The sequence below is a fragment of the Phocoena sinus genome, chromosome 18 (assembly GCF_008692025.1).
Source record: "Phocoena sinus isolate mPhoSin1 chromosome 18, mPhoSin1.pri, whole genome shotgun sequence".
Taxonomy (NCBI): Eukaryota; Metazoa; Chordata; class Mammalia; order Artiodactyla; family Phocoenidae; genus Phocoena; species Phocoena sinus.
Window position 1 is genome coordinate 76,422,516 of NC_045780.1, and position 26,637 is coordinate 76,449,152.

Here is a 26,637-nt window from a genome sequence, read left to right on the forward strand (position 1 = left end):
ACATCTCCTGGACGTGCTCACCAGGTAAAACACAGACACAGCAGAAATGCAGCCTCCGCCACTTCAATTCTCTAAATCTCGGGCAGTAGTTCAGACAGGTGGAAGCTGCAGAACGAGCGGACCCTAGCTGCGAGGGAGTCTGGGAGAGGTAATATTCGCACTTTCCAACATCTGCAGGACAGGAAGTGACCAGGCTAAACCTAACACTCCGCCATTTCCAACCACATCGTAGATGGGAAATGGGACCAGACGTTTGGTCAAGTGTATGGAGGTTGGTAGGAGAAAAGTCTAGGAAGGCTGTTTGTGGTGAAATCATGAATAAATATGCATGTACACCTCAGGACTTTGTCCTCTTGACAGTGTTAACTTATCGGATGTTTTTAGACAGGGTGGGGGATGAAGTGAGAAAACCAGAGGACATGATGTAGGTAGGTTGGGAAGAAAGGAAGGGGGATAATGGAAACACTCCAACAAGGACTGCGTTTGAGCCAGAGCGGCAGGACAGAGTGGTGGCCTTCCCAGGGAAGAGTGAGTGACTGAATGTGTGGAGCCAGGGAGGGGACACAGCTGGAGATGACCCCGAGGGCCGCACCCTGTTGACTGATGGAGGTTATTTTAGGCCAACCAAGAAGGGAAATCCTGGAGAAGGAGGCTGTTTGGAAGGAAAGATATTCCTCTTCAGATGTTTGGAATTTGAGGTTTTTAATGGAAATTCCCATGAGATGCTGAAAATACTTGACACTGGGAGGCTGGCTGTTTCTAGAAACCTAGTCATAGTTTGGGAAATGTGTATAATTGCACATGGAGAAGAGGGAGAAAGGTGTTAGTAGGAAAGAAAAGTATCACAGAAACGAAGAGAAAAGAGACGTCCGGGTCAACAGGAAGTGAGCCTTGACAGGACACTTAGGCCAAGGAACACCTTTGTGAGAAGTTCTGGTGGGACGGTGCCATGTGACGGCTTACTGGATGTGGGGAGGAAGGCAGTGGATGATTTTATATAATGAATAGATATTCTCAGAAATTATCAACTGTCCTTTAGAGTTGAGAGATTTAGCCTTTACATTTTTTTTTACAACAGTAGCAATCTTTTCGTCCTATGTGCAGATTTTTTAATCTATATTTTCTTTATATTAAGAATTTACTAAAGAATATAGAAACAAAGATACTTGCATAATAAAATAACATGTTATTTTACTTTTCAATTCAAATGTTAGAATACTTTTCAATTCAAAAGCTTTTGTGTCAGAATTCTTTTTATTGAGGTACAGTTAATTTACAATGTTGTGTTAGTTTCAAGTGTACAGCAAAGCGATTCAGTTACACATAAATATATATATATATATTTTCAGAATTATAGGTTATTCTAAGATATTGAGTGTAGTTCCTGGTGCTGTACGGCAGGTCCTTGTTGTTTATTTTATATACAGTAGTGTGAATGTGCTACTCCCAATCTCCTAATTTATCCCCCGCCCCTTTCCTCTTCGGTAACCATAAGTTTGTTCTCTATGTCCGTGAGTCTATTTCTGTTTCGTAAATAAGTTCATTTGTGTCATTTTTTTAGATTCCACATATGTGATGTCATATGATATTTGTCTTTCTCTGTCTGACATACTTCACTTAGTCTGATAATCTCTAGGTCCATCCATGTTGCTGTAAATGGCATTATTTCATTCTTTCTTTTTGCTGAGTGATATTCCATTGTGTATATGTACCATATCTTCTTTAGCCATTAATCTCTTGATGGACATTTTATTATGCAAGTATCTCTGTTTCTATATTCTTTGATAATCCCCAGTGCCTGGGAGAGTATCTGGCACATAAAATGCACCAATAAATATTTGATGAATAAATGAATCATTTGATACTTAAAAAATAATTTATTGAATTCATAGGATTTAGTTGAAAAATTACAATAAGGTATAACTAATGATTTTGGAAAATTATTTTTCTGTAAGTTTCGTGGAAGCTATCTTTAGTCGGTATATACCTGACCCGCCTTGTAAGTCTGTTCGTCTTGTATCTGGAAGATATACTAGATGTTCAATAAGTGAAAATTGCATTAAACTGAATGGTACCAAGCTTTGGAATAAAATTTTGCTTGCTAATTATTGTATGTTTGCATTTAAAAAGTATTCTACAAGCACCTAGTAAAATGTCAATGGTTTTAAGAAAATCTGGGAAAAACAACGGAGAGTTTGAGTGAATGGAATCATTTCACTGAGTTCTGATAGCAATAAAGCAAAGCAGAGAAAGCCAGTTGATTAGCTGCCACATAGCTAAAGCCCTGTGGAATCACGAAATTTCCTGTAAAAGCACCTTTATATTTTAAAGCAGGATTTTCCATAATTGGAGTCAATTTTGTGGTTTTATAAAAGTCTTTCATTTCACTGAGGTGTACTAAAGAGTCTTAGCCCAAGGACTCCCTGAGGACTCATTCACATGTTAAAGTATAGATCCTATGTAATTTGTGGCAATATGTCAAGCCATATGCCATTCTAATCATCAGACGTAACTTTGTATACTTAAATTTTGAGCTATTGCACTTTCAAGGAAAGTAGCGCTTTCTGCATTTTATAAATCAGGAGATGTAGCAAAGAGCTAATTGGCTTAAGATCAGCAGGCAGGGTCTATTTTGGACAGTAGGATGAGCCATCCTGAATAGCTCTTTGATGATAAAGTTGACCCCGGAGGAGACCTCAATGGCTTTGGGGTTCGTGGGTTTGTTCGTAGTCTCCTCTTGTCTGGATGGATGTGCTAGAGAGTTCTTACCATCACTTGCCCCTCCATGCCTGGTTTACCTAGTTCTGTTAGTAAAAACATGCCGTATCTCACAGGAAGAACAATCATTACTGCTGGTGATGATACTGACATCCAGCCTCCTGCCCCCAGAGACCCACACACCTGACTGTTCTGCTCTGACTGCGAGACCCTGCCATGCTTCTGAATCTCATTTGGAGCAGAGGCTCAGAAGTCCTTTTAGAAATGTTTAAGCAACATTATTTAAATTACAGCTGACGATCTTCCCTAAACACATTTGAATTTTTCATTACTCATAGGAGCGTGGTGTATCTTCCAATCTCCATTACAGAAATATTTTAAAGTAAATGGGATGAGGCTGTGCATGAAATATTAACAGGGTCTCACTAATGAGCATGAATTTGAATTAAAGAAGCTGTGAGTTGTGTGTTTTTTTATCGTTATTTGTTTTAGCAAATTTTAAACCTTATATGGGGTTACCTGTTTTAGGAATTGCTCTTAAACTTCTTTTAGTGATTTACATGATGGATAAGCATTAAATCCGGAAGTGTGTCTAATTTTATTGGCTTTTAAAATTAAGAATCTTGAAGGAAAGAAGAATTAGGATTTGGCAAAAGACGTTGGCTCTTAGGAAAGTTGAATTTCCATGAAGGTGATTCCTAAACTCTAATAGGAAATAGTATTTTGAAGTTCCTAACATTTTTTTTTTTTCCTGCGGTACGCGGGCCTCTCACTGCCGTGGCCTCTTCCGTTGCGGAGCACAGGCTCCGGACGCGCAGGTACAGCGGCCACGGCTCACGGGCCCAGCCGCTCCGCGGCATGTGGGATCTTCCCGGACCGGGGCACGAACCCGTGTCCCCTGCATCGGCAGGCGGACTCCCAACCACTGCGCCACCAGGGAAGCCCTGAAGTTCCTACATTTTAACATGAGAAAAGGAAATCGATTAAGAGATAGTAAAGCAATCTGAAGTAATGAAAGTTAAATTCATGAAAACAGAGGTCAAGATTAATAGCTATAAAATATATGATACTTACATATTTGACCTTCTTTGGTGTCTGCTCGTAAGGTCTTTGTCTGAACGTTGTTTATTATGATCATTTCTTTTTTGGCATGAAGTGATTCTTTGGGGATCTCAGATAAGTGTCCCATTGTATGACTGGCCTTGATGATTTATACGAATCATCCTGGTGGTGTTGCTCTTACCTAAGTGACGTGCCTGTGTTTCAGCCTCCTTCTGTCTCCAAACCCATAAGTATCGTAGTGGATGGAACGGTGCCTGCCCCACACAAAAGACAGGTCCTCGGGCTCATGCCTAGAACCTACGACTGGGATCTTATTTGGGAACAGGCTCTTTGCATATGTAATTAAGTCAAAGGATCTTGAGACAAGAAGGTCTTCCTGGATTAGCTGTTGAGCTCTAAGCCCAGTGACAAGTATCCTTATAAGAGGGGGGCCGAGGGAGATTTGAGAGAGAAAAGCAAGTGGAGACCAGAGTGATGCTGCCACAGGCCACCAGAAGCTTGAGGAAGCAGGGAAGCAGGGCAGGGATGCCAGGTTCCAGAGTGGGTGCTGGTTACAGCAGCCCCAGGAAGCCAATGCACGTGTTCATTGGGTCAATGTTTACAGATCAGAACAGCAGTGAGGAGTTTTAACTCGTAGCATTGTAGTTTTCTTTTTCTTTTAACACATTTGATCCATTTGAAAATGACTCCTACATTTCTCCATCTCTATTTTTGCTCACATGGTTTCCTCACCTGTAATGCCCCTTTCCTCTTTCTTTCCAAATCGTACCTATCTTCCCAAGGCCAAGTTCTTGGCCTGATCCAAGTTTCCCTGCTCTGTCTCTTCCCTCATCCATAAGCACACCTGATGCTTACCTAGCAGTGTTCAATTTGCAGAGTGCCTGGGAAACATTTTCACCACAACCTTCTTTGTAAATATTACTGTGTCAGTTTTCCAGTGAAGTAAGCCTTGGTGGAGTCTAGTGGTTCACCAAATATTATACAGTTATGTGTGAGTCTCCTGGGGGCACCATTACGAAGTCCCCCATCCAGCATGGCTTAAAACCGTACAAACGTATCCTCTCTCACAGTTCTGGTGGCCAGAGTCTAAAATCAGGTGTCCGCAGGTTGGGTCCCTCCGCAGGCTCCGAGAGAAATCTGTTCGAAGCCTCTCTTCCAGCTTCTGGACTTGTCAGCAGTTGGTGTTCCTTGGTTTGTAGACACAGCACCCAGGTCTCTGCCTCTATCTTTACAAGGTTTTCTCTCTGCGTGTGTCTTTGTGTCCCTTTCTCTTCTTTAAGGACATCAGTCATTGGATTTAGGGTCCCCTCCCATCCAGTAGGACCTCGTCTTAACTAATTACCTCCACAAAGGTCTTATTTCCATAAAAGGGCACATTCTGTGGTTCTGGGTGGGCTTGAATTTTGGGGTCACACCATTCAACCCACTGCAGACCAGTAGGTCACAATACGGTGTCTCAGCTTTCTCACCCCCCCCACCCCCATATCTTTCTCTCTCCACCGTGGTATGTGCTGAAATCTTAGTGTTTATTATCTCAGTCATGAAATCTGTGTTGTGTAACAGAGAAGACGCACTGGGGCACTTGGGGCTCCATTGCTGTGACTTTGAGGGATACACTGACCCTCAGCTAACATACCCATGGGGTTTGTAATTAAGGGGAATATACTTATGAACCTCGTAAACTTGTTCTGAAGGGTAAGTGGTGGGCAAGCAATCAGTGCAGGTACAACTGGTTGGAGACGTTGTGTCAAAGATGCGAATCCTATTTCCCCAACAACTGCTGAAGGTCTTGCCGTGCAGGAATACCACCATATCTGGCAAAATTTTAAACTCATCAATCACAAGTATCGAAGTCCTGAAAATATTTCGGGAATCACCGAATCAACTGGCTGTATTGAGAATATTAGAGGCCCAACTGACTTTCTCAAATTGAATCATTGGTAAATGTCCTTGATTAGTTAAGAGAGATATTTGTTAATTCTTGTATGTTATAAATGTGCTCGCGTTGCATAAATAAATGTTTTATAGATGTGTTAGAATATCTGTTTTTATTTATCATGATGTTATTCATAGCGCTTTAGCAGATGGTAAGGAATATGTAACCACCAAAGTTATAGTGTGGTATTTTCTTGTACTTCCTATCACACTTGAAAGACTTCAGTGGAAGGTAAGTGCAGGAAATTGAGATTGTCTCCATCTATGGAAACTATAATATTAAAAGAAAAAATATTTAGATAAATGTTTCACCTTATGTTAATGTGACATTCTGTTTTTCACTGACTATACAGGTGGTTTTTGTGATGAGCAACACTGCCTTGATTAAAGAGAATTTTTGTAAAAAATTACATTCTTTACCATTTAGCTTTATGACTAATAGTTTAATCAAGTGTGAAGTTTTACTGCAGATTTTTTTTTTTTTTTTGCGGTACGCGGACCTCTCACCGTTGCGGCCTCTCCCGTTGCGGAGCACAGGCTCCGGACGCGCAAGCTCAGCGGCCATGGCTCACGGGCCCAGCCGCTCCGCGGCACGTGGGATGCTCCCCGGACCGGGGCACGAGCCCGCGTCCCCTGCCTCGGCAGGCGGACTCTCAACCACTGCGCCGCCAGGGAAGCCCTTTACTGCAGGTTGTTAAAGGTCCTTTCCATATCATTTTCCTTAAGAAAATTGAAGCGCTCTGCAATTTACATACATATTCCAAGACGTAATTTACCGCAGAAGGAAAATGTACAGCCCATTATACAATGTGCTCGTGGGTGTGTCTTTACCTGGTGGGGTTTGCTTGTATTCATCAAGGTTCCTTCTCCATCCTCCTAAATCACATCCTGGTGAGGTGGATAAAGTCCTAATCCCAGACTGTAGACCCTGATCATTATCATCATGGCACTGATTTCCACAGGCCTTTCCGGGAACCCAATTACTAAAACACTGCTGATAGGAGTGATGTGTGGAAAAGACTGGTTTGTGGCCAGTCTATAAAATACCTGAACTTTTTTTCCCTTCTCCTCGAAAGGGATCTACCCCTCTTGTGGAATATATTAAGTTTGAAACATGTCGGTTGAGATTTATGGTGTTGCCCAGACCTCTGAGAAGCAGAGATCTCTATCTCATTGAGGCTGCAGAACATTCTAGATGACAGAGGGATGAAAGCCGACCTCTCTGCCCTCAGACGTATTTACATAACATGTATGTGGGCGGAACCTTGGTCCCTTCAATTTCCCTGTGTCACCTGTGTCAGGAACACCTTCTGTAGCTTGTCTCCTGGCCTTCACCTCCAGAGATTGGTGGGTGACACGGTGTTCCCAAGAAGGCTCTGAAAGTGAACCTTTAAATCAGCGGGAAAAGGAGATGAACTCATCAATAAGGACGTTTCCATTTATTTCCCTCTTTCTTTTCTCCAGGCAGAATCCCCAGACATAACAATGAAACCTGTCTGGTCCAAGCCAAACTGATACTATTAAAGGTTATTTGACAAAGATATTTTGACCCACACAAAGAGAGCTTAATTTACATCTGTATTTGTTCACCTCTTGGGCAAACTTTTAGAAGAATAAGAATTAACTCCCCCAGGCCCCTTGTGCTCCCTTTCTTCCATCAATTTCACCTTTGGCATAAATACATTTTTGTAGACTTGATAAATGTTTCCTTGTCCAGAGTTTTATTAGGAAGAGAAAATGCAGGCTCTTATTTAGGGAATCTTACCGTTTTTTTCAAAGATTTAACTGGTTCTTTTATCTTCATGGGTTGACAGACATTTATAAATAGGGAACTTTAGATTTCCTAGAATATTGATATCTTATTTTAAGTTGATTGGTATTTTTTCTCCTTAAAAGGAACCAATGTATCATGTTCATAAATTTCAGTTGTGGTAATTTTCATTCAATGCCTATATCCGGAATCTAGATATCTAGATAAGGACCCTTAACAGTAATACTATGTGCTTCTACAACTTTCTCTGTTGATTAGTACTTATCAACTTAAAGTGAATCAGAATGAGAGCAAGCAAAACTATTAGATGGAATCACTTAATGGAAAAGTAAAAAACAGAAGCCTCTGCTTATAAATATTGATGCAAGAGAGAGATCAGTTTACCACCACGCATGAAATCCAGACATTTTTCAGCAGACCTCAGATAGAAAGCTGAAACCAGGCATGAAAAATTATCAGACCCATTTATATCTACTGAGAACGATCTCACTTCTTTTGCTAAAATCCAGTCTTTACACACATTCTGATGTGCTATAGTGAACTCAAGAGTCTGTCTCAAAAGTTGCCCATTTTTATCAGCTGTGAATCCCACCTCTTTCCTAGGGATTATATTTTGCATCATGTAAATAACATGGTGGAGAAGGGGGTTATGAATCTGACTGATAAGTGAATTTACTTCCGTTCTGTAAAGATTGATGACTCCCGGGAGAGTATTTCATGTCTCTTTCTAGGAGTTTATATGCTCTCGTGATTCAGTTTTGTAGATGACACGGCTCCCATGTCTCTCCAGTCTGTTTCTCTGTGGGCTTCACACCCACGGGTCTACTTTTTAGTATCTGCTTGAGTGGCGTCTTCACCGTAACAGATCCAGTGGCTAACTAAACTAAATTCCCAAACACTCTCTCAGCTGACTTCAAAAAAGTAAATAAAATCATTTGCCGTATTGGTCCCACTTTTCAACTCATGGTAAAATCAGAAACCCAGTTAATTACCAGATGAGAGCTACTCTCTCCCCACCTACCCTTAGAATCCAAATAGCCCTCATTTGTATTCCAGCGCCCAAGGTCACATCACCTCCCCCTCTTGGGTCCCTTCAACAGTCTCCTAACACTAACTGATGGAAGAAATGCGAATTATGAATAAAGGGATGAATGAATATCTTTACTTAAAGGCATATGAACTGCTTTTATTTCATTTATCTTCTTGTTTCCCTGGTGACACTGTCCAGAATTAAATGTGATTATTCTGATTTGACTTGTTAATAGTAGTCCTGAAACAGTGGTGGTGACGCCTGCTTTCTTTGCCATATTTTTACCTCCCAGTTTACCTCCTTTGGTAGAAGAATAAACTCTGATTTCTCTTTTAAAAATCAGATCTTCGGGCTTCCCTGGTGGCGCAGTGGTTGAGAGTCTGCCTGCCGATGTAGGGGATGCGGGTTCGTGCCCCGGTCCGGGAAGATCCCACATGCCGCGGAGCGGCTGGGCCCGTGAGCCATGGCCGCTGGGCCTGCGCGTCCGGAGCCTGTGCTCGGCGACGGGAGAGGCCCGCGTACCGCAAAAAAAAAAAAAAAAAAAAAAAAAATCAGATCTTCCAGATCGTTTTAACACTCCTGTTCTTCGTGTACCTGGTAGTTGAATATGCACAACTCGGGAGATGTAATCAGGATTCGATTTTTATTTTGGGTTCACACCACTTTTTAAAATATATTCAGCTGGGACAACCCTTCCTTTTAACCAGAAAAAACCCCAGGCAGCTCCAGCGGTATTTCTGGTCTCTTCTAAGTAATAGAAAGTCCTTTATTTGCTTTCATTGGTGATCACGGACTCAACTCAGAGACGAGGAGTTTCTGGTCCTGTATAGCGATCAGAACCACGAACTTTAGCTGACCGTCAGGTCCCGTCAAGCCTCAGCCACACAGGAGACACTGTACCGTGGCCTGGAGCACCCTGTTTCTGTCTATTCTTGTGCTGGGTCCTCTCATTTCATCCCAATATGGCTTCACGCACACAGCTCCTTTCGATATTTAGGGCTGATCCTGGCTTGGGTGCTTCCATGCGTCCCTGAGACGCTTCCCTGGGAGGGCTTTGAGGCCCTTCCCATGCCCTTGGTGATGCTGTCCCCCACTAACCCCCCCAGCTGGCTGCTCCCCTGGGGCCCTGGTTTCTGACGCTCTCCACCGGACCCCACTCCTCTCAGCCTCACATATAGCCTCTTGGGCAGGATGTAACCCAACTTGGGATTGTGGACCAGATGAGGAAACTTCATCACACCCTTTGTAGTTCATCCAAAAACGTAATATGTCCTGCTCTCCACTTTCTGGAGCTGACACACAGCAGCCCTTCCTCTTGCAGCAGGGCTGTCCCTTCCCTCACACGTACCCCATCCTTCTGCCCATTTCTGACTTTGTGCTACTTAGTGGGGGTCGATGACCCGTTCCCAGTGTCTCCCTAAGTGCTGGGACATTGTCCAAGTGTATGAGGGTGTTCCATGAAGTCTCCTCCCTCTTGGTTTAGGTGCTGGGGGAAGAAACTGTGTAAAAGTATTTATGGCCGTATTTGCCTGCTGTATAAAGCAATCACTGCTGTGTCCTCAGATTGGTGTGAGAGCAATAGATCCATAGACCCATAGATAGACAGAGATGCCCAAGTCAAATACCGTCCTTAGAGAAATATGTACACACACACACATACCTAAAGGCAATATCAGTGCCGCCAGAAACACATGTAAGCTGTCCATGCTGTAGTCTGGGATGTCCTGAAATGCCTCAGTTATCACTGAGGGTAGCTTCATTAGAGGAAGTAGAACTTTTAGCACTTAACCACATGGAAATAGGGATTTCCACATCGGAACTACATTAATTAGGTGATACTATAATTAGCAATTCAGTTTGTCCTTTACATTTTGCCTTGCAAGGTAGAGTGTCCGCTCTGGAAAAGGCTCTCATCCTAATGCAGTGTTTTATATGTTACTGTGGGTAACGTCTCAGCCCAGTAGGAGAAGGAAGGACAAAGAAGACGCAGGAAGTCTAGGTAGCGAATCCCTAAGTGATACCACGAGAGGCTCTCCTAAGAATTCTCCACCCTTGTTTCCCCACTCAGGTGGTTTCCTGTTGGCCTCCTGATTCTGGCCTGAATGGAGAATTGGTTGTGACGTTTACGTTTCTAGCCTACAGTGACACGCTCTATTTGTTTCCCTTTCTTTTTCTCTAACCTGCGAGGCCTCGCTGCAGGTACGCTGAGACCCCCCCCCCCCCCCCCCCCCCGCTCGCTGCACGTGGTTCGTTTCACGGGCTGCGATGCCATCTCCTTGCACCCTCAGTCCTCTCGGAACGAGTAGTTTTTATCGCTCTGTCTGCATCCATCCTTCCGGCCTTCTAGGACTGCCTTGCTCTCCTGGCTTTCCGTCACACCTTCGAGAGCTTCGTTATCTCTCGTCAGGTGTTCTGAACAGCGATGAACACGGTATCTCTCCTTGTCCTTTTGAGCTGCAGAGCAGGTAGAAGCAGCTGAGCTGTCGGCACCAAGACAAGAATAGACAGAGCGAGAAATTGGGGCTGGTGGAGGTCAGCCGGGGTCTAGCCTGAAAAAGAAACTGCTCCACATTTTCAGGCAGAAGAAAAGGAGTACAGGGATTCGGTTCCCCAGGAAAAGTTGAGACAGATGGGAGACGATGAGGTGACCCAGAGACATGTGAAACGGCTGCCTCCTCTGAGGCTGGAGGTGGGAAGGGAGGAGGCTGTTCTACGGGGAGTGGAGCTGAGGGCAGCTGGTGGGAGCACGGCAGACTGGCACACCTTCCTTGACCTCGCATGGCCCTCCGCCCGTGTGCCAGCGCCTGGAGCGGGGCTGCTGAGACCACAGACGTTAGGATGTTAGGCCCCAGCTCGGGCAGACCCCATGCTTTGCTTATCCAGGTGGAGTAAGCCAACTGCTCTCGCTTTAATTCAGGGGATTCAAATCAGAGATGGCGGATGGAGCCATTTCTCCGGAGCGCACTCACGCCTGCACTTCAGTTTCCTTGGAGACGAGCCAAACCTGAGCCTGACAGCCTCCAGTTGGGAAGACAACGCGTGTGCTTTGGCCTTTCGTAACTTTTCTTTGTGGACCCGGGAGACTAAGTATCTTGATGGATTGTGATTCACACCCATGGCGAAAGTTTTATAACCCCTGTTTTTATATACAGCGAACGTAATTTCTCTTTTAATTGTGTGTATTGCAGTGCCGGAGCATTACAGCGAGTACATCCAAAAAGGGAGCGCGTGGCCGCGGTCCCTAGCTTACACCCTTCTCCCTGGGCATCCTCACCAAAGCGTTTCGATGCGTGTGCTAACTGCTGAAACGTGAGGAAAATGCTCAATTTCCTTTGGAGCCGTTTTATTGAACAGAATCATTCCAAAGGAAATCTTTGACTACATGACAATTCCCTTTAAGATTTGTATGGATCTGTATGCATGTAAATTTCTCTGTTACATGCATGAGGGATGCTGTCACTTATAGCATGAATCCTTAAGAGGAAAAAAAAATATAGCACCTGAGTTTCAGTTATGTAAAGACAGAGGGGGAAAAAGAGCCTTTATCCTGGCCTCTATCTTTTGTGACTTTCAGAGTTTTTCTCCTTTCATCCCCCAAACAATAAACTAGCAGGAAAAGGAGGGGTGGGGTTGAGGACAGAGATGCTGGGTTGAGGGACCTAGAAAGGCCCATGCCTGAAACCTGCTCCTGCCATTCCAGCAATGCCCGCTGCGTCCCTCCCGAGTGGCACAGCTGAGACAGGACAGGCCTGATCTGTCGCCCTGGTATCACAGACTCACAGACTCACAGAGCTAGGGTGATTCCTAGGGTACACTGAGTTTTTCTCCTTGCTGTTTTCCCATTCATACAGATTCCTCTGTCCATTTAACTAGGCTCTGAGGCTCACTGCCCTTTGAGTCACCAGGAGCCCAATGGGGTGGCCTTTTCCCACTCAGTGTTGTAGCATCCATGGCTTCTATGCAACCTTAGTGCCTCTTCAGGCCAGTGGTCCCAGTGAGGTCCGGAGGCTGAGGCTAGGTGGCTGGTGAGTGTAATGTGCTTTTACTCTTCCAGGGAGATGGGCTTTATTCGGAAGCAATTTCTTTGTAAAGTAACAAATGAATTTTGACTGATGGCACTACAGCTACAGGATGAGAGCCTCCTTTTCAGACGGCAGCTCATTTAGCAGCCTCATGGTTAGATGGCGTAGATAACTCCATGAGTCCTTCTCGGGGCGGTAATGTAAAAATATTCTGGAACAGGGATGAGAGGAAGTACAGGTGAGCGTTAGAGCAGATATGGGGGTTGCTGATTAGAAAACGATACATACTATGCAAAACTAGGACTAACATACTTTTTCATGCATCTTCAAAATCACCGAGAGAGAGAGAGAGAGAGAGAGAGAGAGAGAGGGAGAGAGGGAGAGAGGAGAGAGAGGTTGACATTACCATCCATGTTCTGGAGACGAGAAATCAGGAAGGCTCAGTGCCTTGATGTCATTACCTCCCAGGCACCAGGACTGGTTGAAGCTGGAGCCCAAAAGGCAGCAGCCGTGCAAGGCTTGTCCTCTTTCCAATACAGCTTGATGCCTCCTACCTAGATGTGGGCCTTGAGAAGTAGACTCGGCTTTGGCAGCTGGTGAAGCTGGAAAGGACTTTTCTAAAAAGAAAGGGGAGCACCTGGAAATAGGCCATATGTCAACGGATTGTGTTCAGTGAGGTGGACATCTTTCTGTAGAAAGTGAGGATCTACCAAGGATTGGACACGAGCGATCCTGGAGTTAGATTTTCTATTCACGTCTTCTTCTGAAAATTAACTTTTAGTTCTCGTGTTAACTTAGGACTAAGAGAAAGTGTGTATGTTATCATCATCCAGATTATATATTTTTTTAACTGTGGCCAGCTCATTTGCTATAATTGTTTTCAAGTGAAAATAAAACCCCAAACCTTTTAGTTGCCTTCATTAAAACGACAGGGCGCCTTTTCAGAATGTGCAGTTTTGAAATGCTTAGGCACAGTTCAGATTTCAGCATTGTGCGAAGTTTCTGCGTTTGTCTTGTGCCGCCACCTCTTTGCTGGGGGGAGGGGGTGATGTCAGAGGAGTGGGGGGAGGTCAGGACTCGCCACTGCCCGGAGGTAACCCGCCGCAGGTCCCCTCTCCCCACACCCACTTAGGAAGCAGTAGAGAGGCACGTCAACCCCTTCCACCTGCTCACCCTGCAGCCAGGGAAGTGTGCCTGGAGGCCCAGTGGAGACCCAGAACTCCTGCCCACCCAGCAGCAATGAGAATCCCCTCTTCTTTTGTGTCAGAGGAGGTTGAGCGGGGACCCCGAATTCTCCACTTGACAGTAGTGAGGCTGTGCCTCTCTTCCCCTGCTGAGTCAACTAACCAGAAGGTTAAGTGGGAAACTTCAACATCCTCTTCTCAATTGATAGAACAGCTTTGTGGGAAATCAGAAAGGATGTAGAAGAACTCAACACCATCAACCAATGGGATCTGCTCACTTACAGATGTGTAAACCAAGAGAAGCAGAATTCTCATTCTTTTCAATCCATGCTTCAAGAAAGACTATATTCTGGGCCATAAACCAAACCTAAAATTCCGAAGAATTGAAATTATACAGACTGGGGCTTTCCTATCACAATGGACTCAAACTAAAAATCAAGAAGAGAAAAATAACAGGAAAATCTCCAAATACCTGGAAACTACAAAATGCCCTTCTAAATAATCCATAAATCAAAAATGAAGTTTCAAGGGAATTCAAAAATATGTTGAACTGAATGAAAATGAAAATACAACATATCAAACGTTTGAGACAGACCTAAAACAGTGCCAAGAGGAAAATTTATAGCACTACATACACATATTAGAAAAGAGGAAAGTCTCAAGTCAGTAATCTAAGCTTCCACCTCAACAACCTAGAAGAAGGAAAGTAAAATAAACCCAGAACAAGCAAACAAAAGGCAATCCAAGAGCAAACCGAGAGCAAAATGCGTGGAATTTTTTTAAAAATAGAGAAAATCAATGAAACAAAGAGTTGGTTCTCTTAAAATAACCATAAAAATGACAAACCTCTAGTAAGGAATGACAAGGAAAAAAAAGAGAAAAGACTCAAATTGCTAATATCAGGAATAAAACAGGAAATATGAATACAGACCCTGCAGTCAACAAAAAGATCAAAAGGGAATAAATACTACAAACAACCATCACATATAAATTTGATGACTTAGATGAACTGGACCAGTTCCTCACAAAACACAAATGACCTCAATTCACCACATATGAAATAGAGTCCTGAGTCTTCCCTGCGCTGATGTCAATATCCTGCTGGTGATGGTTTTGTCCGATGTTATCACTGGCGGGAATGGGGTAAAGGGTCCACCGGCTCTGTTGGTGTTATTTCTTACAACGGTGAATCTACAATTATCTCAAAATTAAAAGTTTAAGAAGTATTCAAAGGTGATGGGAGCAGGTTATCTATGGACATAATAAACGGGCATGAGTGGATATCATTTATTTAGATTTTCTAGTTGCCTTTGACAAGGCCAGTACCAAACTTTATTGGATTGAGGAAATCATCATGATTAAAAGACCAAGTCTGGAAACAGATTGTATTTCACCCTTAAAAAGAAAAAATAAACCCATCTCGGATGTGTGTGTTGTGTGCATGTATGTCTCAGCTCGTCTCCTGAAAAGTCCTAGAAACACTGACCAGCTTGATAATACCATGCTGTTGTGCACCTCTAGGTCTCTAATTACAATTTTCCTGTAAAATATGAAAGGGCTCCTTGAGGAAGTACTTGATTCCAGATTTGGGACCAGGAAAAAAAAACATGATATGGAACCATGTGTTAGCATTCCACTCATGCCAAGTTTATGTAACACGTAGTCGTTAGCATTATTGTATTAATTAGGATAAAATAAGCTATCTTGGGGGGTAATGTCTAATACTTCTGTTGAGCTGTCAACTCAAATCCTGTCAGTACTGTAATCACCCATGTCTTAGGAATAGGCTCAGAAGCTCTTAAACTTGGAACGCCTTTGCAGAATGTTAATTTAACACATAAAGAAAGACTCAAAGAGCTAAAGCAGTTTTCCCATTGTCACAAAATAATTAAGCTCACCTGCTTCAAGACTTACTAATTTCATATGAAGTAAAAAGTTTTGCCCAATGCCATGCTTCCTACAAGCGTCAAACTGCCCTTCTTGAGTGTTTGCACTTGTATGGATCTTGTTAAGTATCTTTTCCACGTAACTTCTCCAGCTGGTGTCTCCAACAGGGAGGTTTTGAACTTTAGTTTTAATGGGAGACCTTTAGCTTTTTGTCTAACTATCCAAGTACAACCAGGACGCCATTCATGAGGACTTCCCAGAGCACATGATCTTGTGATAATGAAAGACTCGTCAACATAATCTTAAATAAAAAGGGGCAGCACGGATGTTATGCTATATGTGGTCACAACGTAACGAAACCTTTTTGTTCATTTCACCAAATATTAAATGAATCTGCCCAGTGGACAGAGCATTTTGCTTGTTGCTACAGAGACAGAGCTGAGCAATCCATGGTCACTCCCTCAAGGTACAGCAGGAAGGCCCATCACAAAGCAAGGCGTGACAGGAGCAAAGACAGGCAAGGAATGTATTTAGAAAAAATCAGGTAGTCCAACTGTGTGTGTGTGTGTGTGTGTGTGTGTGTGTGTGTGTGTGTGTTTGTGTGTGTGTGTGTGTGTGTTTACTTGAGAATCATCAGATGCCCATGAAAAGAAGAGGCTAGAATTATAGATTGGAACCATACAGAGGAGGACCCTACACTGCAGGCTCAGCTCTGGGACATTAAATAACTTGCCAGAGTCCATATGGATGCAGAGCAGCTTAGCTGGGTGTCTGTGGTCTCTGGGCACTGCTGTCTCTAATACAGGAAGGCATGTAGAAGCCAAACTCCAGGTTAAGGTTTCTCAACCCCAATCCGATGGTCATTGGGGGCCAGATACTTCTTCACTGTGGAGCTGTCCGGGGCACTGTGGGATACTTGTAGCATCCCTGTCCTTCCAACCCTTCAGTTGTGACAAACGCAAAAGCCTCCAGGCGCTGAAAGTGTCACCATCATCCCTGGTTGAGAACCACTGCTCTAGATGATGTAAAAATCGTTTATATTCAACAATGTGTAATATGTAACATGATATATAGCTTACATTTTAATATTGGCAAGCCATGTTCTGGCCTAGGGGCAAACTGGATAATTAGATAATGATTGAGAAGTATCTTAAAGTTGTTTAGTTGTTCGCCTCTTAGCTCAAGCAGTCTTCTGATCCAAATTCATGTTGGAAAATCTGGGAATCTGGAGGGTATCTTGGGATTTCTGTGCTGTTTAGGCTCTTGTGACAGCAAAGAATAAAATCTCAGCAAGGCTTTATTGTAAGGATGACACAGTTAGGCATTGGAACTTGAAAACCCGCTAGGAACCAGGACTCACTGGGGGTCATCTGGCCTTTTTCTAGCTTCCTCTCACTGGCCACTCAGCCTCTTTCTCATGGATTCTTTCTGTCTAGTTCCATCTTGCTGCCAATGAGACAATCTCCTCTGGGCCATCCAGTTAAAATTCCCCAAGGAGTCGGGTGACTATCACCTTCACTGGTCTAACCACCCACACTCCCTCATGGTGATGCAGAACAAAGAGACATCATTGACCAGCTGCCCTCCTTGGGGTCAGTCCTGGTCTACCCGGGGTAAAGGGCAGCCTGTGACACCCAACCGTGGCGAAGCAGCAGCAGCTGTTGAACCTGATGAGCCCTGTGGCTGATGTGACCCTCAGGACCCCGCTTGGGAGCTCACACTTGGCTGAGGCTGAGAGAGACAATAAAACCACGTCTCTCTTCAAAAATCAAGTCTCCCAGGCCAGATGGGAATACCAGCAAAACCAGACAATAAAGTCATTTAAATATGTTCGTAAGTAAACTGTGACAGAAAAAAAAAAAAAACTGTTCTTTGAATAATCCAGAATTAATTGTTTCCTGAGTTTTCTTTGTTTTAAGGACTTCACATTTTATTCACTGCTTAAATGATCCAAAGGAGCGCTTTTCTTTTTTACTGAAGTATAGTTAATTTACAGTGTGTTAGTTTCAAGTGTACAGCAAAGTGATTCAGTTACACATACATACATATATATGTACATATCTGTTCAATATCTATTCTTTTTCAGATTCTTTTCCATTATAGGTTATTACAAGATATTGAGTATAGTTTTCTGTGCTCTACAGTAGGTCCTTGTTGTTTAGTATTTTCTATATAGTAGTGTGTATCTGTTAATCCCAAAGTCCTGATTTATCTCTTCCCCGCCCCCAACCCCGCTCTCCACTTCGGTGACCATAAGTTTGTTTTCTACATCTGTGAGTCTATTTCTTTTGTAAATAAGTTCATTTGCTATCATTTTTTTAGATTCCACATATAAGTGACATCATATAATATTTTTCTCTCTCTGACTTACTTCACTCAGTATGATCATTTCTAGGTTCATCCATGTTGCTGCAAATGGCACTATTTAATTCGTTTTTATGGCTGAGTAGTATTCCATTGTGTGTGTGTATATATATATATATATATATATATATATATATATACTGCATCGTTTTTATCCATTCATCTGTCAGTGGACATTCAGGTTGCTTCCATATCTTGACTCTTGTAAATAGTGCTGCTGTGAACATTGCATGTATCTTTTGGAATTAGAGTTTTCTCTGGATATATGCCCAGGAGTGGGATTGCAGTATCATACGGTAGCTCTATTTTAAGTTTTTTAATAAAGACCGCGCTCCATTTCTCAAACTGACGCCTCATTTCCTTCCCTCCCAAGGTGTCATGAAGTCTTCCTACTTGGTTTAGAGAGTTTTCTGAGCAGGTGAGGGTTTTTCAGAATAAACAGGCTATGATGGCTGTGAGTCAGCACCCCTTTCTCCTAAACTCACGATTGGAGGAGGGCTCCAGCAATCAGAGCCTGGGAATGGGAGCTTTGAACTTGCCTGTAGCGAGAACTCTAAGACCTGAAGACACTGCTCTTATGAATAATTTAAAGCTGCCGCTGAGTCAAGTTATTCTTTAAAGGAAATTACTTTCGTGGTCATGTTTAACCATTAGTAATTATGCCACTTTCTTTTATTATAGGTAATGTATGAAATTGTTGGAGCAATTGAAAAAAATAAAGACTCCCTTTCACAGAATCTTCTATTTGTAATGAAAAGTAAGTGTTCCCCGTACGGTTAAAATGCCACACATTCTTTATGCCTCTGTCTCTGAACATGGTCCTATAAAACATGCCACAAGCTAAGGATAATTGAACTATCTTTCGTGTTCTAATGCCCAGAATAATAAGGAATGGAGCTTGCCATGCTACACACTGGTTATAATTTAATTTAGAGTCTAGTAGAAACCATAATTTAACTAAGCTTTTAGCAGACAGAAATATAAAACACCTTTACCGGTTTGGCGTGTGAATATAAAGGAGCTCTTGTGTGAAGACTGACGAAGATGCGTATGGCTTCCACGGTTATTTAGGCTACAGCAGGTGAATTTAGGGTGAATTTCATTACTTAAGATGACTCTGGAGCACATCTAAGGGTGGTATTTTATTCTTGTGTACCTTCAGCTATAAAAAACTAATGCTTACAAAGTAAAATGAGGGTACAAATTGATATATACATACACACATGCATATATGTATATATCCATATAAATTTATAGGTGACATCTGCTTAGTGAACCTTAGTACTTTATATACATATCTCTATACATATATCTATAATTCTATACTATATGTAAAATGATGTACTGGGTTTATATGTGGTATAATTATATATATATCTGTATTTACGTATAGATCTATAAATTTACATATATGTATAGTTCTATCTCCTCTAGTAATTATTTTCTTAATAGCAGTTCTGCAGTGATTCACATTTTCTTAATAACCTCTTCAACGAATTAAAATGTATCATCTTTGGGCTTTAAGTTGCTCTAAGTGAGATGGAGCCATTTATCATTCCTGGGAAAAGAAGCATATCATAGCCTTTCATGAAATAGTTGAATGCCTTTGAGCTGGAAATAAGACATCCATATCACTTCCGGCTGGAGGAATATATTTGCCTTAAATCAAATAGTAGAGTTGCAGTATATTGCTTTGCATGGGGAATGACTCTGCTTGCCTCTCAGAATGTATGGTTATTGAGTTCTCTTAAAGGCTGAGACTAATGATAAAAACATGGACTTGGAATAATACTGTGTAAAAGAAAGAAGTGAGATAGTTGACCTTGATTATCACTGGAAATATCTTCCTTCTAGTTTTTAAATATTTGGACTTTCATTCATAACATACTTAAAATTTTATAACGTACATAAAGTCCATGTATTTTATGAAGAACTAACACAGCATGTTTTCAAAGTTGGCACTAGGCCTACTTTTTTTTGTATTTCATGGTGACGGAATATGTATTTAGAAAGAAAACATGATGGCTTCAGGTATTGCAATTCTGCTTATCTTAACAGAGTCCCTATATCTTAAAGTCATTCTTTTGTGTGTGCTTGCTAACAAGTGCCAAGAGAAAACAGGCATATCTTATTTTATTCTAAATATTTTAGACTATACATACATCTGAGCAAGACGACAAAATTTGCAACGTGCCCTTATGTGTTCATATAAGAGGTGCAAAGCATTTTCTGCAGAGGGCTAGAGAGTAAATATTTCAGGCTTTGCGAGCCGTAAGTTCACTGCTGCAACTACTCAACTCTGCTGTGATAATGAGGAAGCAAGCGTAGACAATACAGATGGATGTGGCTGTATTTCAATAAAACTTTATTTACAAAAACAGGCAATGGGCCGGATTTGGCCCACAGGCCACGGTTGCTCACCCGTTCTATCCCACAAGCAAAGATGCATGGTTGTGATAGTATTTTATGAATCTATGGAATGTTTTGACACTGCAAATAGTTATTAAAAGCAAGTGTAATTTATAGATAATAGTAATAATTCCTGTCTCCAGGCATCTTGCTAAGTACTCTGCTTACAGCATCTGATTCAATTCTCATATTATCCAAAAGCTCCCAGGTGTGGAAGGAGGCAGGGTCTGTGGCAGGATCCCTACAAATCCAGCTGTGGCTGTGACACCCCTGACCAGTGCAGACAGGGAGCAGGGTGGCACAGCTCACACAGACAGTGCCCTCGTTGATGCCCAAGATGGGAAATCAAGTCCACTTGACTCAGAAGGAAGTAGGTACAGTCCAGACTCTTAAGTCTACTTATAAGTAGAGGAGATTTTACTGTTTATTGTCAGTGATGCTGTTGGCATTTCTGCAGACCTGCTCATAGACTGTGGGCACCTCAGTTAGCTCAGCCCGTTTTACGGGCAGAAAGGCGCCCAGTGCGTTGTGTCTAGAGCCCAGAGAGGGGTGCTTCCCATTGCAATGTGTATACAGGGTGACATGAAGAAAAATGCCTGCAGCAAGTGACTCCTAGAAATAGGGAAGGGAGGCCACAGCTGTCTCTTCGCTAGGGACTTCCTTCTCAGGCTCTAGGTGGCAACACGATGGCCGAATCTCTCTTTTCCATGTGCCGAGGAACCTGCTCTCACTTCCCACTGGCTCAGCTTATGGGCCGGGCTCTACTGTTAGGGTGAGGCCTGATGGCACCTCCATCGTAGGGGGGATGCTACCCCTGCTTTACCTTCAGGCAGCCTGGGTGTGTGATCCAGAGAAAGGACAGAAACAGATCACTTACATGTTTCGGTTCATAATTATGTCTAGTGTTTATAGACGCGGTAAGGCCTTTTTCCGCAGTTATGGGAGTACCAAGTTGCACTGTTTATCTGTGGTTCCATCCATCCACAGACCAGCTAGAGATATAAATAATATTTTTATTAAGTTACATAGGCCATGGTATTCTATGTTTATTGTTTCACTGTTTTTAAATGATTTCAAACTTAAAGTCACAAAATTAGTACGAGGAGCTCCCGTGTGCTCTTTTCCCAGATTGACTTTTTTCATTTCCTTTCTCCTTTTCTCTCTCACTCTCTCCTTCCTTCCGTCTCCGTGTGTGCATGCACGTGTATGTACGCACGCTCTCTGAGCCACTGGAGAATGGCCAAAAGTGTCTTTGTGTCTAAATACTTTGGTCCCTATCCTAAGACCAAGGACATGACCGTAGATATCCTCAGCACATTATCAGACTATTAAACATGGATACGATGCCAATATCTAATTCAGAGTTTATGTAACACTTTACCAATTATCCCACTAATGTCTTTCATAATCATTTTTCTCCCAATTCAGGACCATTTGCTGAGTTTACTTGCCATTTCTTGTCAGTCTTCTTTAAGCTGGGACACTTCCTCAGCTTTCCTTCTTCTTCATGACATTAATATTTTAAGAAGTGGAAGCCCAGTTTGGTCATTATTTTGATACTAAAATTGCCCAAGACTTGGCCAGTGAGAACCCCTCCAAGCTAGTTCCTATGTCCTTTTGACAGGTTCTCATGTCTTTTGGGGTACTTTCTTACATTCTGGCTTTCCAAAGTGTTCTAGGATCTTCTACCTTGCCTCAGGTCCAGAACTGGCCACTTATCCAAGAAGACTTGATTTATTTTAGAAGTGAATGGTGTTAAGAAACACTAAGAAATGGGGGCAGGGTGAACTCATTGCTACTGGCGTGTCATTGCTTTTAGATCCTTTCAGAACTAGAAAATTTAAGATATAGGCATAGATTTTACATATATGTGTGTGTGTGTATATATAGATATAGATAGATAGATCGCAGTATATTATTGTGATACCTATAATTTCCAGCCAACACCACAGGGCTCCTTTTTGCCTTCCTGTAATCCATAATTGTATCTCCCTTCTCTGACCCTCCTCCTAGCTCCCTATTTGTTTATTCATATAACGACTTTTCACTCAAGGCACTGCTAATAAATATATTAGCTGGGCAAACAAAATAATCTGAGTGCAGAAATGGTGGAAACTAAACCACTTTGCTCCTGAACGCTGCCAGCTGTCCGATGGGCCAAGACTGATCCTGAATGATTTATGCATGTTACATCACACTTTAATCTTGCGGGAATCCACAGAGTAGGTACTCGGGTGGTTATTTCACAGAAAAGGAAATTACGACTTAAAAACTGTCTACATACAGATAGAATTAACCCAAGAAACATGCCCTCTAGATCCTTAACTGTCACAGACACGGTTTTCACTTTGCTATTCAAATGTGTCCAGCCATTCACGAGCCCATTTCTCCCTGAGGTGTCAAGAAAGACATATGGACCCAGAATTACCAGAATTTTTATAACCTAACATCTAATATATCAACTTGCTTTCACCTTTCCAGCTTAACTGGATCAGAAAAAGAGGCACTTTTCTCCCTAACAGCTGAGACAGCCGAATGAGACAGGGGCTCCCCAGTGTCTGCATTCCACCGGGAGAGAGGTTCTTCCTGGGGACGTGTGTCCCCAGCAGTTATTTTCCTGGAATGGAGAGCTGCTGACCAAGACCATTTCATGACTTGGTCAAGTGCACTGAGGCCCCTTAGGTCTGAGCAGGTCCGATCCGGTTCTGGCTGTGAGGAGAGCAGTAAGAGCCACTCAGTTCAAGAGCAAGGGATTCAGGGCTCAGGTGGGGGACGGGAGAGCATGGGATCTGGACCAAGGGCAAAAAAGGTCAAAATTCATCAAACAGCCTGATGAGTAGTGGGGAAAATGAAAAAGAGGCAAAAGGAAAGGTAGACTCCTAAATTCCCTCCCCACTCAGAATGTTTCAGTGGTTAGAACGCTCGGATGACGTGTGAGCTTAACGCTTGCATGAATTACGATTTTAATGCCGCTTACAATATTCATTTATTTATTTCCTAGCTAGTGAAAATGTCATGATCAATCATTTGTTCCAGTCGAAACTGTCACCAACAGGAGCCCTCGTACCTTCCTCTCCTTCTTTTAAATTCAGAGGACATAAATCTGCCTGGCTCAGTAAGAAAATGACAGCTTCTTCAATGATTGGAGAAAACAGGAATTATCTAGAACTTAGTAAGGTAGGAGTTTTTACGATTCGTGTCTGGTTGTTTTGAAGTCTGGCCTATTAGCTCATTTGCTTCTTCTTTTAAAGAAAAAACAAGCACAATCCTCAATGCTAATGGAAATAAATTGATATTTTAATTGAAAAAATTAAAGGAAAGACTGCTTACCTAAAGTACAACCCTCTGAGAGAGGACAGTTACAAGAAAGTGCAGTGGAGTGAAAATTTGATAGCAAATAGAGTATCGGTCATTTTATCTGTTGTCTGTGCAGCATCCTTTTTACATCTCATCTCTGTGACTGTCTTTTTGATGAATGGGAGGTAACTTCAGGGACAGTAGGATTAAAGGGAATAAACTTAGCTACCTTATTCTCTTGATATTAATCACTTCAGAGGCTTTAGGTCTCTAAACAATAAATTGTAGTTTCTCATATAGACAGTGTATTTTTCAGGTCCTAGAGTGTTTTCACTGTGTTTTGCAGATTTTTAATTTATTTCAGCATTATACTAATTTTTTATTGGGGTATAGTTGCTTTACCATGTTGTGTTAGTTTCTGGTGTACAACGAAGTGAACCAGCTGTATGTATACATAGATCCCCTCCCTCTTTAGACCTCCCTCCCCTACCATCCCACCCCTCTAGGTCACCACAGAGCACCGAGCTGAGCCCTGTGCTGTACCGCAGGTCCCCAGTAGCTATCTGTTTTACACATGGTGGTGTATTTATGTCAAACCTAATCTCCCAGTTCATCCCACCCCACCCCCGCTGCCCTGTGTCCACAACGTCCATTCTCTACGTCTGTGTCTGTATTCCTGCCCCGCAAACAGGTTTCATCTGTGCCATTTAACGGGTATTTGTCCCACACCAGAGTGGTTGTACTTACAACCTAAGATTCTGACGATTTGTAAAATAGAACAAAAAATGCAGTGAAGAGTTGTTTCAAACCGAAATGTTTTAAGTTTATGAATTCAGTGCCCAGCTGTAGCCCAGTTTGTTTTGCTTGCCTTTATAAAAACTCTTAAAAAATGAGAAATAGGGTTGGGAAGGTGTCCAGGACAATCAATCTTAGAAATTCAGTCATTGTAGCTTGCTGAATTGCATTTTAAATTACCAATTAAAATAAAAGCATAATTAAAGTCAACTGTATTATAGAAGAATGGCAGAAATGTGTGTAGCGTATTAGAAGTGTGTGTGTGTGTGTGTGTGTGTGTGTGTGTGTGTTTGTGTGTGCTCCTGAGTGTGTGTGTATGTGTTTAGCCATTAGACCCTAGATTTAAGGGTCCTTTGATATAGTTGTTCCAGAACTGGACCATCACAGGAATTCAATCTCACTGCATATAAAATGGCATCTTTTACATAAAAAGGACAAAGTGTTCCCCTTGTAAAAGCTCCATCTCTATTCCTGGTGGTTTCGCTGAAACTTCTGGCCTTTCCTTTCTCAGTCACCCTGGAAACCATGAGCAAGAAATCGCCACACACCTCCAAACTGTAATTTTTAACCTTAATTATTAAACATTACCAGGCATAGATGCCATTAGTCTTTTCCCTGAAGGACTGCAAAAGCGAGATAATTCACAGCAGTTCCTCCACCCGGAAAGGGAAATTGAGTGTTCAGTTTCAAGGGATGAAGACTTATTTATTATGATTTTTCCTTAAGTGTTCCATTCCTCTCTTCCCTCCGAGGATCCTCACCCCTGCACACACATCCCTGTGACCAGCAGGGTAGCCATCTACCCACCCTTCAGCTGAGCATCACGTTCGGCTTTGTGTTTGTAGAAAACAAGTTGATCTTAGACCAATCGCTTCGTTTTCCATTCCCTTGTCAGTTACAATTGATCTTTTCAGCTTGACACTTCATCTCGACGGAAGGAAGTGAGCTATTGCCATGATAGCAATAGCACCATATTGACAAGGATGTTTCATCAAATTTTTTGTTCTATCGAGACCTTTTATTTTAAGATAAATGACTTTGGATCGATAGATCTGTTGGTCTCAGTCTGTATGATTTCGTGAAATGTAATAGTACATTAGTGGCTGAGGTTTCTTTTAACCCCTGGTGGGATTTAATTAATTACTTTCTGCCCTTTCGTTCTTCACCCACTGGCTTCGTTTTCACTGACTTCTTTTATCTGCATTATCGTTTAATCTTTGCTGCGTATGAATTATTTTCTCTTAAGAGCTAGATATAACTACGTAGCGAAGAAAACAGTCTACTGTCATTTTTCACAGGCAAGTAATTTACTAACCCCTTTTAGTCATTAAAAAAAAGAAAAAGAAAAGGAAGAGAAAGAAAAAATGAGTAGTTAAAAATGAGTAGTTAAACTCACGGAACAAACCAGTGATTGTTAAAACATCAAATCTTTGTAACGTAAAATATAAATTGTATCCTTTTACCGCAGAGTAAGCTACATTTCATGATAAACATGCACAGTTAGTAAACACAATCAGGATACCAGGGGAGTTTACTGTACCACTAAGCAAGTCAACATCTGTCTATTCTCAAATGAAAGTAGATGCAGGTTCGTGACGGCCATGGACTTGAAAGGCTACAGAAATGGTTACTTTCCATGTAGTTGCCCATTTTTCTAGCTCGTGGTACCATTACCGAAAATCATTTGGCACTGATTTTTATAGTCTGTTTTAAATCTGCATCTGCCTGTAAGTGAGTTTATATGAATCAGAGGGTTAATTTTTTCCCCTCTAAACTGGAATTTAGTAAAATAAACCCGCTCACCCTTTCCTTTTGTTTTCATTACAGTTATTAAAAAAGAAAGGAAATTCTACATTTCTTCAAAGACTAGAACGGGGAGGCCCGGCCACCATTGCATCGCAACTCAGGGTTAGTGAAGTTTTCAGATTTCAAAAACTGCCATTTTGATTATATCAACTGTAGAGGGTTTACATGGAATTCTCCTCCATTTTCAGCCCTTAAGGACCTTCAAAAAAGCATGCACACACACACACACACACACACACACACACACACACACACGCAAAGCAAGTGAATGCATAATAAATAAGAATCATGGATTGAAGATAAAGATTTTTATTTAAAAATTGCTTTACCTTGTCAGTCGGTGCCCTCTTTGGGGAA

General features: G+C 42.1%; 1 protein-coding gene across 1 annotated transcript in view; it reads left to right on the forward strand.

Moving 5' to 3' along the window:
- The window catches only part of MYO16 (myosin XVI), a 411,612-nt gene that overhangs the window by 259,908 nt on the left and 125,067 nt on the right, over nt 1-26,637 (forward strand). Inside the window, 3 exon segments of the mRNA XM_032611435.1 lie at nt 18,655-18,730; nt 23,384-23,559; nt 26,302-26,382. Of these exon segments, the coding sequence (XP_032467326.1) occupies nt 18,655-18,730; nt 23,384-23,559; nt 26,302-26,382 (333 nt within the window).